The 17,503-nt window shown below is 43.3% G+C and overlaps 1 protein-coding gene across 4 annotated transcripts in view; it reads left to right on the forward strand.

Annotated features, from left to right (window-relative positions):
- Positions 1 to 17,503, forward strand: part of CLPB (caseinolytic mitochondrial matrix peptidase chaperone subunit B) — a 144,656-nt gene that overhangs the window by 53,525 nt on the left and 73,628 nt on the right. For 3 of the 4 annotated variants that reach the window (XM_038568761.1, XM_038568759.1, XM_038568757.1), the window contains exon 5: positions 4,362 to 4,451. The exons of the other annotated variant lie outside the window; for it this stretch is intronic. In XM_038568761.1, the coding sequence (XP_038424689.1) occupies positions 4,362 to 4,451 (90 nt within the window). The remainder of the gene's footprint in view (positions 1 to 4,361; positions 4,452 to 17,503) is intronic. 4 annotated transcript variants of the gene reach the window in all.

Below are 17,503 nucleotides of genomic sequence, written 5' to 3' on the forward strand. Positions count from 1 at the left end.
ATCTTCTTTATCCATTCATCTTTCGATGGACACCGAGGCTCCTTCCACAGTTTGGCTATCGTGGCCATTGCTTCTATAAACATCGGGGTGCAGGTGTCCCGGAGTTTCATTGCATCTGTATCTTTGGGGTAAATCCCCAATGCAAATCCTATTATTGATATTTTCTTTTTTCTTTCTTCTTTCTTTTCTTTCCTCCTCTCCTCTCCTCTCCTCTCCTTTCCTCTTTTTTGTCAGCTTCCTCGGAACTTTTTTAAAAATCTAACACTAGCCAGCCTACATTCTAGATGGATAGGTAGGTAGATAGACAACAAAAATATTGAAAAAGGCTATTATATTCCTTATGACATAAAGATAAAAATATTAAATGTCTCTTCTTATTTTGTATGATCCATAGATTTAGTGAGTAGGCTTTCTTTGAACTCTTTTATTTACTGATAACATTCCTATCTAGCAGGGATTGGTGAGTTAGGCAAGATCCCTGCCATCAGTGCTAGTCTTTCGTTTAAATGTTTATAAGGACTGAATTTCTTACAGAGCCTTGGAGCACGTAATCATGACAGCTTTTTTTTTTTATTTTTAAATTTTTTTTTAATTTATTTATGATAGTCACAGAGAGAGAGAGAGACAGACAGAGAGAGAGGCAGAGACATAGGGAGAGGGAGAAGCAGGCTCCATGCACCGGGAGCCCGATGTGGGATTCGATCCCGGGTCTCCAGGATCGCGCCCTGGGCCAAAGGCAGGCGCTAAACCGCTGCACCACCCAGGGATCCTCATGACAGTTTTGAAGCGTTACTCAACGTACACAACTGTATCCACCAAACCTCATTTTTTTCTAGCTTCCATTTCTCATGTTGTCCACAGACTTTTAAGAGATTTTCTTAGGTTTCTTGATAAAATAATAATGTGTTTAGCATTTGTCATAGTTTTTTTGCCCAATAACTGTTTCCCCAAAAGATACTAAGTTATTCTGGCATGGTTTGGTCTTGTCCTTAGGGAGCCCATACTGATACTTAATAATTATTGAAGTGCTTAAGAACCATTAAAAAAAAATACATTCTAGATTCTCTTCAGAATCACTGATGAACTCACTCTTCTGCAGCTTGCAGGATGTACCTTTCTCTGCATCTTTTTGTTGTTGCTGTTTGTTAAATTCCAGACTACATTGCCTGCCACAGTCTCCAGCAGCTTATCCAGTTTTCCCTGGCATATCAGTTTGAATGTGCTCTACCCTCCCAAGTTCATGTGCTCAAGGCCCAGAAAAGTGACAGTCCTTTAGGATCATCCCAGGGCTCTCCTCTCTCCTTACCAAGCCTTTACTCCTTCTTAACCAGATTTTTCTTTTTTTAATGTAAAGATGCCTCATTCTTTCATCCATTCAACCACTATTTATTGCCTACTATATCTCACTCTGGGTCATTCTCATTGGTGAAGTATACAGAAAAAAGAATCTTGTGGTTCTCTTTCCTTTGGATTGGATGGACTTTTTCACAGGAGGCTACCTGATTTACAGGATGTGTGAGGAAGATAGAAAAAACAAGAGTGTGTTTAGGCAAATTCAGAGGAAAGTCACAGGCTCCATTAGACAGTCCTTCACTACTGGAACAGAATCTGTGCTAGGTCCATCAAATATACTAAATTTAAAATATTTCTGTGGGCCTTGTACTGTGCTCAGTACTGAAAGGAGGGTGTTGAGTTGTAGTTCGTGACCTTGGCAGGACCTCCCTAAACCCCAGTAATTTTTCCCTTTTCTACCTTATCAGTATTGTGAACATCAAGAGATAAAATATATGATGTGTGAATCGTAAAGTGATCTATAGTTGTAATTGCTTATTAGTTTTATTTCTTTATAATGCAGCATGCATTTACTGAGTGTCCGGCACTTTGCCAGATGCTGGGAATGTAGAAATGAATATACATGGTCTAGCCCCCTAACAGTGTTCCAAGTGAGAAGACAGACCTATGCACAGGCACCACAGTACAGAGTGATGAATTCAAAGGTAGATGTACAAAAAATGTAGATAGCACTGACATAGGCAGTGATGAGCTCTACCTAAGGGCAGGCTGCTGTCTAGGAAGTGTCATAGCGTAAGTGACTTTGAATTGGGTCTTAAGGATGAGTGAGAGTGTGCCAGGCAGACTAAGAGGGGTGGATCTTCTAGGTAAAAGGAGCATCACATGCAGAGACATGAAGTGGGTGGATGACAGCCAGTGGACTCATCTGCCATAGTGCTGAGGAGAATAGCAAAAAATGAGACTAGAAAGGGAGGCAGGGTTCCACAGGAGAAGAACATTGTAGGACAGTTCTAGGGTGCTCACACTGTTTTCTGAAGGTCATTAAAGGATTTTAAGCAAGGGGATGCTTGGTTTACATTTGCATTTTATATGGATCATTCTGACAGAGTCGGGATGAATTGGAGGGGAGAGATTAGCAATGGCTCTTGACCTTTAGGGGATGATGGACCTCTTTGAGAATTGGCTAGGAAGCTATGCTCCTCTCCCCTAAAGTGCACTTATAATTTCTGCAGATTTGTAAAAGTGATCTTTGGGAATGAAGAAAGTAGACATTAAAAAAAATTACTAAGAGGTTGAGTTCTTAGCAGAATGTGGAAGTTGATGGAAAAGGAGGCATCCATGGTGACATCCAGATTTCTGATTTGGGTGAACAGTGGATGTGTGGGTCTGAAGTTCAAAGGAGAAGTCTGGCAGGAGATAGGGATTTAGGAGTCACCAGCATTTGCTTGGTAGTGACTGCAGTGCATGTGACTAAAGTTGTCAGGGAAAAAAGTGAAGGTAAGAGGTGAGGGGAAAAGCTCCTTACTCAGGGTATAGCATCTAAGGTGTAAAAAGGAAAAGAGGATCCAAACAAGGTTACCAAAGGTATCAGAGAAGTTGCTTTGTTTTCTCTGAGAGAGGCTCTTTATCTGTTCTGCTCAGAACAGGCATGGTCTAGGAAGGAAGGAAACTACTGTGACCTCCTTTCTGAGATTTTGTCATCAGCTGCCCCATTTCTATTGAAACCCTTCTGTTTTACATATGGCCATTGCTCCTTAGCAAGAAGCCTGGTTAGTCGGGCACATTACAATATTTCCCATCCTTGTCAGGGTTGGTGTTTTTAGGCAGAGAGCAGGTCTGCTGGTGCAAGTGATGCAGGAGTGTTTGGCATAGAAACCATGTTGGCCTGACTGTTCTGTCCATTCTCTTCAGCCCTCAAAAGTGGCATCTTCAAAAGCATAATGGTGTTGTGGAGAAAGAAGAGACTTTAGTGCCAGGCAGCTATCTAAGCTCTATTCGTCAAAGTTCTGTAACTTACTAGCTGTGTGATCTTGAGCAAGACGCTTAAGGTTCTAGAATTTCCGTTTTCTCTTCTGCAACATAGGAATAACAACAGCCATCTTACAGGGTTGTTAGAATGACTGGAGATAAGTAAAGCAGAGTGTGAAGGATAGCGATACCTGATGAAGAATTTCTCTACTGAGGTGGGTTTTGACTCCCTGTAAAGCTGCCTTGGAGATACTGAGCAATTCATCACTCAAGGGGCATTGACAGAGACTGGATGTTTGCCCATCAGGGATTCTGAACAGGGAATTCTTGCCCTGGGTCATTGAATAATGTGGCCTCCAAGGCCCATGTCAGCCATGTGATTTTTAAGGTTGTAGAAGCTTTAGGCTCACCATCAGAACAAGTAATGTATTTACAAGTGGGATTTGAGCTGGGCTCTGGAGGACGGAAAGAAAGTGAAAAAATATATTCTAATCAGGGGAACCACAGCTTGAGCAAAGGCACATAGAGGGGAGACATGTGGAGGGGAGCATGGAGATTACTGCTGTTTCTCTACTAATTCATTCCCTGATCTTGACCACATTCCATTCAGTACCTTGATCGCCATCCATGCCCACTCCCAGAGAGTTCCACTTGTGGCTGGCTGATGGGTGGTGGGTCCCAATCCTCAGGTGGAGGAGGCAGTAAATTAATGGTAACAGTAAACAAGTCATCCAGCCAGGGATGCTGCAGGCTGCTTGTAAGTAACTGTTATAAACATTGGGTGTCTGGGGCTGTCAGAAATGCAAGCGAGCACTCTAAGCGCCTCTCGTATGTACAATTAAAACAATAAAACACGGCAGAAACATGGCCAGAACAGGATATAAATCAGCTTCTCTTCTCAGCTCCAAGTGGTGGCTGAATAAAGATGAGTCCTATAGAAGCTGTGTTGGCATAGGACCCTTCCGGGGGTAGAGGGCCTGATTTGACAGGCTGTACCTTCCAAGGCCAACCCCAACAGCCTGGGCGGTCCCCCTCCCACAGCTCCAGAGGCTGCAGGTCCTGGCCTGCTCCAGCTGACCTCCCCATCTCTGTGTCTTCAGATGGGGGACAGGACGGTGCAAGCTGGCGCATCACAAACCAGTGGACAAGTGCCCTGGATTTCAGGAGATGGCTAGGAGTTCCCACTGGCGGTAATGGAATGGCTCTCTATAATATTTCCCCCCTTCCCCAGGACGTGCCAGGGAATGGTCTCATCCTGGCTCATCTATTCAGTATAAGTTAACCACCCAACACCCACCATGTGCCCAGCCCTACCTAGGGACAGCAGAGAGAATATATGCCCTTGGAGAGCATAGCAATGGAAATAATTATGCTCCCAAGGACCTAAGAGTCACCTAGAGGGCTTGTTAAAACATGGATTCCTGGGCCACACTCCCAGAGATTATGATTCAGTGGCCCTGGAGCGGGAACTGAGATTTTGCATTTTTCACAGCTCTCCAGTCTTTGAGTAGTGTGATCTAGACTACAAATTTTAGTTCAGGCCTTGGGCTTGAACTGCTTTTATTTATTTATTTTTTTTCCTTTTCCAAAGATTTTATTTATCCATTCACGAGAGACACAGAGAGAGAGGCAGAGACACAGGCAGGGCGAAGCAGGCTCCATGCCAGGAGCCCGATGCGGGACCCGATCCCTAGACTCCAGGACCATGCTCCAGGCCGAAGGCAAACCGCCAAACCACCGAGCCACCCAGGGATCCCCTTGAACTGCTTTTAAAACTCATCTGGGCCTTCTCCTTGGAAGATACCTTATTTTGCCACTTTAAGCTTCACCCCTAGTTAGGCTGTGTACTTATGCCATGGTATTATGGGTAGTATAGAACACATAATAGCTATGATACCTGCAGCAATTTTCTGCATCTCACAGATGCTCTGTCTTCTTATCTATAGGATAAAGGTTATCAGAAGAGTCAGATAATATATTGTCCCTAGCCTAAAACCCAGAATAGAAGGAATTCCACTAATGTAAATTTCTGTTTTTATATCATCCTCTTTATCCTTATCATCATACTCCTGTGAAATTTTATTCAGACTCTTTGACATGGCCTTCTACATGCTTTTCAGTAATAGCAAACTGTTGTCTATAGAGAGCCAAATGACTTTGGGCATTTCTCTTTATTTCCCTGAGACTTGATTTTTTCATTTGTAGGGAAAATTATTTCCTACACCATTGGCTTATTATAAAGATCACACTGAAGTACTTATGAAAGCACTTGAAAATACAAGGCATCATGCAAATGTTTGGGGGTACTAGCAAGAAAAGTAATTAATAATAAAGATTGAAGACTTTGACAGGTATTCAGTCAGAGATACAGATAACAAGGATTATCAGAGCTCAGAAAAGAGAATCTTTGTTTGAAGCAATCAAGGAATTAAAATGGGGGATCCCTGGGTGGCGCAGCGGTTTGGCGCCTGCCTTTGGCCCAGGGCGCGATCCTGGAGACCCGGGATCGAATCCCACGTTGGGCTCCCGGTGCATGGAGCCTTCTTCTCCCTCTGCCTATGTCTCTGCCTCTCTCTCTCTGTGTGTGACTATCATAAATAAAAAAAAAAAATAAAAAAATAAAAGGAATTAAAATGGTATCTGAGCCCCAGAGTATAAGAAATTTTTATGGAAGGCCTGTAGGTGGGTACAGTTACTTGTGAAGGGGTGTGTTATATCCCAAAACACCAGGAAACAGAAAAATGTGTTTCAGGCTGTTAAGTGAATGTGTTCAGGTGAAGCATCCGCATAGCAGATTTATTTTGAAGAGTAATGAACAGTAAAGATGCAGTTTTAGTACACTGGGGCCAGAACAAGATGCTTGGACTTTGTCCTTTAGACAGGAGGAGCTCTGAAGGTGAGGAGAGGGTACCACAGGTACAGATCCCTTCCAGGGTAGGGAGGCAGAGGAAGTGGTAATAAAATGGTGATGATAAGACCACTCCAGCAGCAGGGTAACACTGACTGATACTGTGTGCCCACAGCAGCTCTGTGATGCAGGCACTAGAGGAAACTGAGGCAGGGGCATATAGCCTAATGCCAGCAGAATTGTCTCCTGCTCTTACACAGAACCCAGCAACCATAGCAGCCTGTATGTGCTCCACACCTAGCCCAGAGCCTCTGCTTGTCCAGAATCTTGGAAGCCTTGGGAATCTGCCAGCTCAGAGCTGTTGGGGCAAGTTATTATTTTTAATAATGTCCATGCCTCTTCCTCATCATTGTCATAGCCTTGTCGCCCCTCTAAGGCCAGTGGTTCTACGTCTCATTTCTTGGCAATGCCAGCCACTGTAAAGTCACCAGGATGGACAGTGCACTGTCAATCCATCACGCCTGTTAGCCAACTTCAAGATGAAGTGTATCAGCCAGTTAGGTTAATTGTTTCCCTCCTTTTAGCCAAATAAATAAATAAATAAATAAAATAAGCAAGCAAGCAAGCACATTTATATGTGTTTGACTAGGAGAGGGAAATAGACTAGTTGACATGTTTTATTAAAAAGAATAAATTTGATACATTTAGAAAAACAAGGAAAAGTGGGATGGGGTGGCAAAGAACTAGTCCTGTGATTTTCAACTGATTTACATATTTTGTGTATAAATATTTTTTCATCAAAAGTTCCAAATCAGGGATGGGTCCCACACACCACACAAAATATATTAGAGACATTTATATGGATAGCGGGAAGGGAGACAGAGGGCTGAAATTTTCCAGGCACCCAGTGATTGATGGGGGCTGAGGCTCCCCCTGACGCTTTATTGAGTTTCCGATGATTATCTCTCGCTGAGACATTTTTTACAGATGACGGTCGAGCTGTCACAATGGACCATGGGGGAAAAAAAAACAACAATAATAACACTTTAATCTTTTTACTGCACTGCTCCCTAGTATCTCAGATTCATCTTCCCTGACGCACGCAGTTCATTATTCTGCCCCTCCCTGGATGGGAAATAAAGGAAAATAAATATATATGTAGACACACTTACCCACATACATACACACACACGGACTGGATATAAAAGAGACCACCTCAGAACCAGAGAGAGGCAGAATTTATTGTTCTTTTTGCAAGTGTTGAGGTTTATTAGTAGAGATGCTGGGTTGGCTTGGAATTGGCTATTAATTACAGCATTTTGTATTTGTTTTTTATTGCGAGTTTTTAACATTTTGAAGAAAAGGCAGAGAAGAGGCAAGCAGGTGTAGAGATGGGGAGCACAGAGGGACTGAGTTTGGCCAACCAAGTAGCATAACTGGCTGAAAGGCAGAGGGCAGACTCTTCCTCTTGTTGCCAACCCTACCTGAAGGATCCCTGGAGCTGAAAGATGGGATGCTTTGGTTGGGATGGGGGCAAAGAGGGGGCCATGGGGAGAAGTTAAGCTCAAAGTACGATAGGTCACCTCAGAAGGATTCTAAATTGCTGTGACATGTTACTGTTGTGAGAGTTAGATGGGAAGAAGGGGAGGATCAAACAGTGTTGATGGGTCTACAGACAGAAGAGTAACACATTCTTAAGAGTTTGTGCCACACTTTGAGTTTGATGATATGAAGATGACACGTGGGCTATGGGAAAGCTCTACCTGGGTCTGTGGTTAATGAAGAAGGAGTCCTGGGGGGCACCTGGCTGGCTCAGTTGGTGGAATGTGTAACTCTTGATCTCAGGGTTGTAAGTTCAAGCCCTACTTTGGGCATAGAGATTACCTAAAAAATAAGATCTTTTTTAAAAAGGTGGGGAGCCAGGCGGAGGGGGGGGGTCCTGGACCAGAGAGGATGCTACACTGTCTAGTACCACAGGCAGGGTCCATAGCCCGTCTTCTTCTTTTTTTTTTTTTTTTTAATTTTATTTATTTATTTATGATAGTCACAGAGAGAGAGAGAGAGAGAGGCAGAGACACAGGCAGAGGGAGAAGCAGGCTCCATGCACCGGGAGCCCGACGTGGGATTCGATCCCGGGTCTCCAGGATCGCGCCCTGGGCCAAAGGCAGGCGCCAAACCGCTGCGCCACCCAGGGATCCCCCATAGCCCGTCTTCTTAAAGTTTCAGGCCAACCTTCCTACTCTCCCCACTTCCCTTTCATGGGGATGAGAAAAGATGAGCTTGAGGTTTTTAGGAGAAGGCTGCCCTTGATGTGTGCCTTCAGCAGAGTAAGTGCTGACCCAGTCTTCCCTTTAATTCTTCATACCTTTTCTGAGCTCCTCCTAGAAGGCAATAAAGAGATAGCAGAGACCTGTTTTTTGTTTTTAAGATTTTATTTATTTATTCATGAGAGACCAGAGAGAAAGGCAGAGACATAGGCAGAGGGAGAAGCAGGCTCCCTGCAGGGAGCCTGATGCAAGATTCATTCCCAGGACCCTGGGATCACGACCTGAGCCAAAGGCAGATGCTCAACCACTGAGCCACCCCGGTGCCCTAGCAGAGTCCTGTTCTTAAGATAAAAAATTTTCTAGTCCATAGGCAGAGAACATAGTGTCTGTCAGGACCATTTTCAAGTGGGGTCTTATCTTCCATCCATAGGCCAGCCTAGATGGCCATGAGTGCATTCTCTCTATGTAGGATAAAAAGATCTATAAGACACAGTGTCTATCCTTCAAGAACTCGTTCTCTGCTTGGGGAGACAAGCTTACCATCCACTCCCTAAGGAAGTATTTATCGAGCACCTGCCATGTTCAAGAATATACACGAGGCAATCTGCGAACATATAAGACTATGTAAAAGAGAATGTTAACTAACATGATGTAGACTAGGTATTACTGGAATGCATAGAGGAAAGGGAGATCAGTGAAAATCAAACTACTTACAGTAGTTATAAAGGATGGATAACACGTAAAGAAAAGGCATAATGAAGTCATGTAATCACATAGAGAAAAGAGTACAAGCCTTGGAGTTAAACAGAGCAGCTCAGTTATTGAGTATTAGTGATCTGAAACAAGCTACATAACTCTGTAAGTCATGTAAGTCTATGTAATTTCCTTATAAATTAAATAGAAATTATAACAACCTAGTGTGTCTGGTTCTTGGGAGGAAAACAGTTGTAAAGTTCCTTGCACAGAACCTGGCACATAATAAGTAAGTGCTCAATAAATGGAAGCTGTTATTTTCTTCCCCAAGAGTTACATATTTATTTATCTGAGTATTGAAGAAAGAATTTTAGTCCTGGGGTAATAGGCATCAAGACTCAACCTATGGCCCCCTACTGAGTATGAAATGGGCTCCCTGCAATGAGTCTAGCATACTCTACAGTGCTAATGTGAGAGGTGATTCTGGCCAGAATGAGAGTGGTACATCAGGAAGAGGAAAGGGCACAACAATAAATATATTACCATTATTGAGTGCCTGCTGCATGCCAGGCAGTGTGCTCACCTCCTTATATACATTTATTTTTAAAGATTTTATTTACTCATTCATGAGACACACACACACACACACACACACACACAGAGGCAGAGACACAGGCAGAGGGAGAAGCAGGCTCCATGCAAGGAGCCCAATGTGGGACTCAATCCCGGGACTCCAGGATCACGCTCTGAGCTGAAGGCAGGCACTAATCTGCTGAGCCACCCAGGGATCTATAATTTTTTTAAATACAGTAACTTTGTTGAGATTTAATTCATAGTGCATAGTTCAGTCACTTAAAGTGTGTAAGTCAGGCACGTTGGTGGTTAAGTGTCCGACTCTTGATTTTGGGATTTTGGCTCAGGTCATGATCTCCAGATCCTGGGATCCTGCCCTGTGTCAGGCTCTGCACTCAGTGAGGAGTTTGCTTAAGATTCTCTCTCTTCCTCTGCTCCTCCCCCCACTCATACTCATGTATGTGTGTACATGCTCTCTCTCTCAAATAAATAAATATATATTTTTTAAAGTGTGTAAGTTAGTGATTTATAATATATTCACAAGAGTTGCGCATCCATCACCACAGTCAGTTTTAGAGTATTTTCAAAACTCCATTCCCCATTTGCTCTCAACTCCCCCTAACTTTCAACAGCCACTGATCTTTGTTTCTATAGATTTGCATATTCCTACCAGCTGTGTATGAGGGGTCCACTTTTTCTGCATCCTCAGCAGCTCTTTTTATTGCCATCTTTGGCCATCCTGGTGGATATGAAGTTGTTTCTTGTTGTGGTTTTGACTTGCATTTCCCTGATGGCTAATGACATTCCCCATATTTTCATGTGCCTTTTGGCCATTTGTATATCTATCCACTCAGATCCCTGGTCTTTTTTTCCTGCCTGTTCTGATGCCTAGACATTCCTGGCTGCTCAGGAGCAGGACAAGGCAGGTAGAGGTGGGATGGATTTGACTAGCCATGCATCTTTCTTGTGTTCATCATAAGAACATTAGAGTAGGAGGGACCCTCAGAGACCACCTAGTTTGGTGCTGGTTTGGTACATTCCCAGGCCCTGCCTACTGAACATTGTTGAGATGGGGGACCAAGAATCAACACTTTTTATAAGTAAACAGGTGATTTTGTTCCCACTAAAGTTTAAGAACCATTGGTATAGAAAAACTCTTCAACTTGAAAAATAGGGAGTCTGTGGCACAGAGAGATTGAAATGTATTCCAAGTTAGTGAATGAGTCATTTTTAAATCCAGCTCTCTCATCTCCTGATCTGTTGTTCTTGTTCACTATGTTGCTTAATTCCTTAACAAACCGTTGTGTGCCCATAGCTTTCAGGATAGAATCCAAACCTCTCTCAGACTTAGGCTTCTGCCTCCCTGGATGACCTCACCTCTGCCCACAGCTTCCTAGGCTCACTGAGAGACTCAGTTTCTTGAATATGGACAGGTAGTGCAGTCCTCACCCTCTGGTCTTTGTACCACTTTCTTTCTTAGAAAGCCCTTCTTCCCCTTTCCACTGGGCAAGATCCCTCCATCCTCAAGACAGTTCTTCTGGGTGATTTCCTCTCAAAGCCACAGATGTGTCCCATGTTTGCTGCCATCAGACCCTGTACATGTGTGACTCTCATAGCACTTACTGTTCCAAGGTACTCAGTGGTTGTGTGCTCATGGACAGGTGTGTGGTTGAAAGCTCTTGTGTGTTCATTGCTGAAGCTACATAAAATACCGAATGAAGTGTGGGATCCCTGGGTGGCTCAGTGGTTTAGTGTCTGCCTTCGGCCCAGGGCGTGATCCTGGAGTCCTGGGATCGAGTCCCACATCAGGCTCCCTACATGGAGCCTGCTTCTCCCTCTGCCTGTGTCTCTGCCTCTCTTCTCTCTCTCTCTCTCTCTCTCTCTCATGAATGAGTAAATAAAGTCTTTAAAAAAATAGTGAAGTGATGCTGTATGAAATACATACAGAAAATGTTATAAACTAGTTAACTATCATCCATGAGGAGCCTAGGATCTAGATGCGGGGTCAGAGGGAAATTTTAATGCAAGAAAGTATTATAAGAGGTGTTGTTGCTGAGTGAAGTAAGTCAGTCGGAGAAGGACAAACATTATATGTTCTCATTCATTTGGGGAATATAAATAATAGTGAAAGGGAATATAAGGGAAGGGAGAAGAAATGTGTGGGAAATATCAGAAAGGGAGACAGAACGTAAAGACTGCTAACTCTGGGAAACGAACTAGGGGTGGTAGAAGGGGAGGAGGGCGGGGGGTGGGAGTGAATGGGTGACGGGCACTGGGGGTTATTCTGTATGTTAGTAAACTGAACACCAATAAAAAATAAATTAAAAAAAAAAGAGGTGTTGTTGAACAATAAATAAGTAACTGGTAAATGGGTACACATAATCAGCATGACAGGTTCCAGGGCAGAGCTGGGAGGAAAGGACTTCTTGGAAGAGGAGGCTTGGACAGGGTTTCAAGGGTTTCTCTCCAGGATTTGGAGAGAAAGGAGATTAAGGGCCTTGCCCTCCCTGGGGATGGTCTCATGGTGACCCCTCACAGGGAGTCTCCCTTTTGCCCCAATCCTCTGCCTAAAAACAAATACAAGAAGTAAACCTGACTGCGTCTGCAGAGGATGTGGTCTGCCCATGCTGGCCCTAGGGGGGCTGTCTCAGGTTGTGGTGAGGATTTAAGGAGGTGGTAGATGCAGAATATCTTGAACATGAGGAAGTTAAGAGCCCAGAAACTTCTTCCCCAAGACTCTTGATAAAAATTTAACCCAGATCCTGAGCTTCAAGCCAGGTCAGCCAACCCCGGTTTATGTGAGGCTTGATCCTGCAGGCATTGACAGAAGCTGGGCATGGAGAAATATAGAGGATAGAGGTGGAAAGGCTCCGGATCTGGTTCTGGTCCACCACCAGTGCAGGTTGGGCAGACCACCCAACCTATTTACCTCTGTCTTTTAATCTTTTGATAGAGTAAATGGTATCTATCCTAAGTTGTCTTAGGGTGAGGAAACAATCGCATTAAAGTGCTTTCTAAACCATAAAATGCTGCACAAATGTAAGGGGTTATTCTTGCACTTGTCAGATTAGTCATAGAGGTTCTCTCTCACTGAGACATGCTCACATCTAGACATGCAAAGGCACTGCTAGACACTCTGTGCCATTAGGTGGCACAAGTTCCTGGGAGTGGCAGGTAGAGGCTGGCTGAATCTGAGGGAGGGCACTGGTAACTAGAGTTGCCTTTCCTCTGCACAAGGCAGCGGTAATAAAACTTTTATTATCCAGAGACCACCCATCTTGCTGCATATACCTTTTTTCAAAGTCTTCCCCAGTAGACTTTGCAAATGAGGACAAGTGCCATGTCTGATTCACGTGTGTGTCCCCAGTGCTTAACCCAAGGGAGAGAACAGCATTAGTATATATTTGTAGTGATGTTTAAAAAAACCCTATTATCAAAAAACCCAACCCTATTATCAGATTTGGTTCTCATAACATTTAAATATTTATTCAGTATTTCTCAGATTATTTCTTATCATACCCATTTTACAGATAGAAGAACTTATTAGTAAGTGGTAGAGCTTGGATTCGGGACTGTAAGACTCTTTTTTTTTTTTTTAAGATTTTATTTATTTACTCATGAGACACAGAGAGAGAGAGAGGCAGAGAGGCTTCCTTCCCTGCAGGAAGCCCAGTGTGAGACTTGATCCCGGGACTCCAGAGTCAGGCCCTGGACTGAAGGCAGCACTAAACCGCTGAGCCACCCGGGCTCCCCCTGTAAGACTCCTTTATCTTAAATCCCTGTTCCTTATTGTAGGAAGCAGTAGTGGTTTTTTGCAATTTCAGCAATGCTGGCAAGTGGCCAGGGCTGCGTGAAGGGCTTTAGGGACTCTTCCACCTCTGCTTATTCCTTGGCATTGCTGAGTCCAGGGAATCCTGCTGAGTGAACATTGGGCACCTACTTGCTACAGCACCATGGACTTTGCATCATCAGAAGGCAGAAGTCGGAGCAGAAGGATGACAGTGCAGTGTATTGTCCTCCCTGCGGTCAGAGGGGTGAAGAGACGTGACTGGCTGGCTTAGAGAAGAAACAGGAGCCCAAGCTCTTCTTTCCATGTGCTGGAGACAGGCTGGTAAATAAATGGCTTTGCTGGGAATGGGTCGTTTCCCTGTCTGAGGATCAGCTGTAAAGATCACCTTGCTGGGCAGCTGATGAGCCAGCCTTGGATGAGTCACTTTAGCTTCCATGGATTTACTTACTCCTCCTCAGTGAGCATGGGCAAATACGTGAGGGCACACGCTATACCTCCCACACACACACACCTCCTTTCTGCTGTTAGCAATTGTTTTTGGCTAGAGAATAGTATGACCTCAAATGATCTGGGGCTTCAGCAAGATTTTCTGCAATAGGCTTCTCAAACAGGGTGATATGAGGAAAAGAGCTTACTCCTGAGAGTGCAGAATGAGCCTGGCTGACCTGGACTAGTTCCTAGCTCTGGCACTGATTGTAGCACCCGTCTTCTCAACCTCAGTTTTCTCATCGGTAACATGAGAGAATAAACTTACACCTCCCGGGGTTATTCTGAAATAAATAAGGAAAGGAAAATGCTCTTTTACAAATGATGCCCTACTCAGTCCCATAGACCGTTCTGGGGAACACTAGTACTGCAGGATTTTAACAAGGAGAAGGTAGAGAGAGGCTGTCAAACAGAAAACTGCTGACACCAAATTAAACAGCTGACTCTTACTCAGCACTGTGCCTTTCAGAAGGGAAAAGTATATGCAGGATTCCCCAAATGGAACCACTTTTCACAGAGAGAATGCACTTTTGGAAGCACAAGACCAGATGGGAAGGATAATAGCTGACATTTACTGAGAGGTACTATATGCCAGGCACTGTTCCAAGCCTCTTTACTCATAGTCTTGTTTAATTCTTACAACATTCCATGAGAGGCTACTGTTATCTCCATTTACCAATAAAAAAACTGGGCACAGAGAGTTTAGGTAAGTTACCTAAGATTACACAGTAAATTCAGAGCTGGGATCTAAACACTGGGGTCTGGCTCCTGAGCTCACTTATTTAACGGCCACCCTCTAAAACAAGGTAATACGAGGACCTTATATATGTATTCTGTATTCATTAGCTAATTCAGCAAGTATTTGAATAGCCCATATTTATGTCCAGACACCATACTAGACACTGGGCATACAACTGTAAAGACAGTCACACTTGCTATCCTCAATGAGCATTTGGTCTAGTACAAAACATAGTCAAGTAAACAGACAATTGCAACCAAATGTACTAAATACTATAAATGAGAGATACTTAAGGTGCTGGGAGGTGGGGGGCTCTCTGGAGGAATAATTGCCTCAAACTCAGGAAGAATCACTGGAGGAGGGGACTTCTAATCAAAGGCCTAAAATGAATTGGCGTTAGTCAACTGAAGGCATGGGAGGGGAAAATGTTCTAGGCAGGGGAATAGTATTTGCAAAAGCTCAGAGGCAAGAAGGTACATTGGGAAGGGGATGATGAGATATGAGACCTCAGAAGTGAGCAGGAGCCCTCCTCATAGACCTTCTTTATTAGCTGGGCTATGGCACTCTGCTGACTCTGCTGAATAACTCCAGCCTTGTTTCTTAAGTTCACCTGCTTTTTATGGTAAGCACCATTTACCTCTGTCATTGTGTTTATGAAACAGTGTTATAATTTGTCTATTCCTGATTCTTGCATTAAACTATTAATTTCTTAAAGTCATTACTCATTAGTATGTCTTCAGAAGCTATCACAATGCACTGATGCTCAGTAAATGTTGTTTGTTGAATGAATAATGTGTTTTCTTTGTAAAACGAATTCTATCCTTCCTGCTTTCTTGAGCCAACTATCACTTTTCCTCAGGTTCATCATTATATCCAGCAGTTAGTGTCCTATGTGGTAGTTCAGTGGTGCCCTCAGGGGCTTTTGAGGTGCTGTATTCTGTGACTTCCTCTTTCAGCTTTTTGTGCTATTTTTTTCCCTTCCTGCCTGGCCAGCACTTGACTATAATAAATTTGCTGGATTCTGAAGCCTCCTCCCCGGCCTTCTTGTTTGTTTCTCTTAATCTGTAGTGGGCTAGAAACAAGATCACTTACCATGATTTGATAAGACTGTTTGTGACTAGGAGTTAGTAATCTCTGAATTAGTTCCTAAAGAGCTCTCGTATGGGAAAAATGCAGGTGCACGTGGGACTTGCATGTTAGCTACTCAGAGGCCTTCTTCCTGTTCTCCCTGCTCTGGGAAAGGTCAGACAATACTTGGGGTTGAGGGCGGTCCTCAGTCTGGAGAGCCTCTGTGTGAGGCAGAAGAGCTGATCTACCATTATTTGTCTAAACTACTGTTCTTCAGCTATACACTCCGCCAAACACTTGAAATGCTTCCACCTTAGCTTATCTAGGGGCTAGCTACAAACCTCAGGGCAATCTCTTTTAAGGCAAGTCCCACCAAGAGTGTGCTTGTACCTTCATTTGAGCAGAGAAAGAAGGAATAGGAACCAAGGCTGAGATCAGAATATCTGGGCTCCAACTCCCTCATTTGCAAAATTAGAGGGACATGATATGATGTAAAAAAAAAAAAAAAAGAGAGAGAGCACTCAGATTAGATCTGGGTTCTAATCTTCACTCTACCACTCACTGATGATGTGACTTCTGTACCTCAGTTTCCTCATCTGTACAATGGGAATTATAATACCTATTATATAAGGTGGTTAGAATAATTAAATAGATTCTGTGGAGTGACCATGCCAGGCATAGAGTGGAAGAAGGTTAGTAAGTGACATTTACTAATATTAGGAAGAAATGTGACAGTCTTCTGGTTTGGGGGACTTTTAAATAGGAACTCTAGTTTCTCAGGAGAAGAAGTGCATAGATTCCATCCCATGACCATTAGGAAAAGAATGATTTAGAAATGATATGGTGTGGAGCGCCTGGGTGGCTCAGTCAGTTAAGTCTGCCTTCAGGTTGGGTCATAATCCCAGGGTACTGGGATTGAGCCCTGCAGCCAGCTCCCTGCTTAGTGAAGAACCTGTTTCTCCCTCTCCTTTTGCCTGCCGCTCCCCCTGCTTGTGCTCTCTGTCAAACAGTTAAATAAAATCTTAAAAAAAAAAAAAAAAAAGAAAGAAATGGTATGGTGCTTTTGACGACCTTAGCAAGATTCCCTCTTGACTGAATTATACCCTTTATCCAATGGGAGATAAGAAGAGTCTACCATTGTAGACTCTGTGCTGTGGGCTGGGGGCTATAGGTAGGTAGTACCCAAATTCTGCCTCCAAGAAACTCAGCTGAAGAGGGAACATAAGACAATAACTCCCAATAATTTCTACATGAGGCAGAAAGAAACTTTGTTGTTTACACAGGATAGATCTTGTTCTCTGGGGTCTCATCTCCAAGGCAGGGCCCCAGAGGTGGGGTATCCATCCGATTTATTGGCCAAATGGGGACTGCCCAGGATGGTAGGCATAAACCAGACCTATCCAGGATGAACCAGAACATACATGGTCACCCAACAAAGAGAGTCCTGTAAAAATGATGGAACTGGTATTAGGTTCTTTTGTATCAAATTGAAGAGAGTCATGAATATTAGCACTAGAGTGAACCAGATTCTTTTGTTCTTTGACCACATGAAATGCTTGTTCTCTTACCTTCAAAAAAAAAAAATGTTCACAATACATTATTAAAGATAAAAAAGATTATAAAATTGCAATATAGTAAGCCCTAATTTTGAAGGACAAATATGCATGAAAGATATATGTGCTTTGTAGGATTTGTATGTAGGAGATACATACGTACATATATGTGTATATATATAGATATATAAGTATATATATTTTATATATCTATATACTTATATA

Source organism: Canis lupus, chromosome 21 (assembly GCF_011100685.1).
Source record: "Canis lupus familiaris isolate Mischka breed German Shepherd chromosome 21, alternate assembly UU_Cfam_GSD_1.0, whole genome shotgun sequence".
In the NCBI taxonomy this organism is placed as follows: Eukaryota; Metazoa; Chordata; class Mammalia; order Carnivora; family Canidae; genus Canis; species Canis lupus.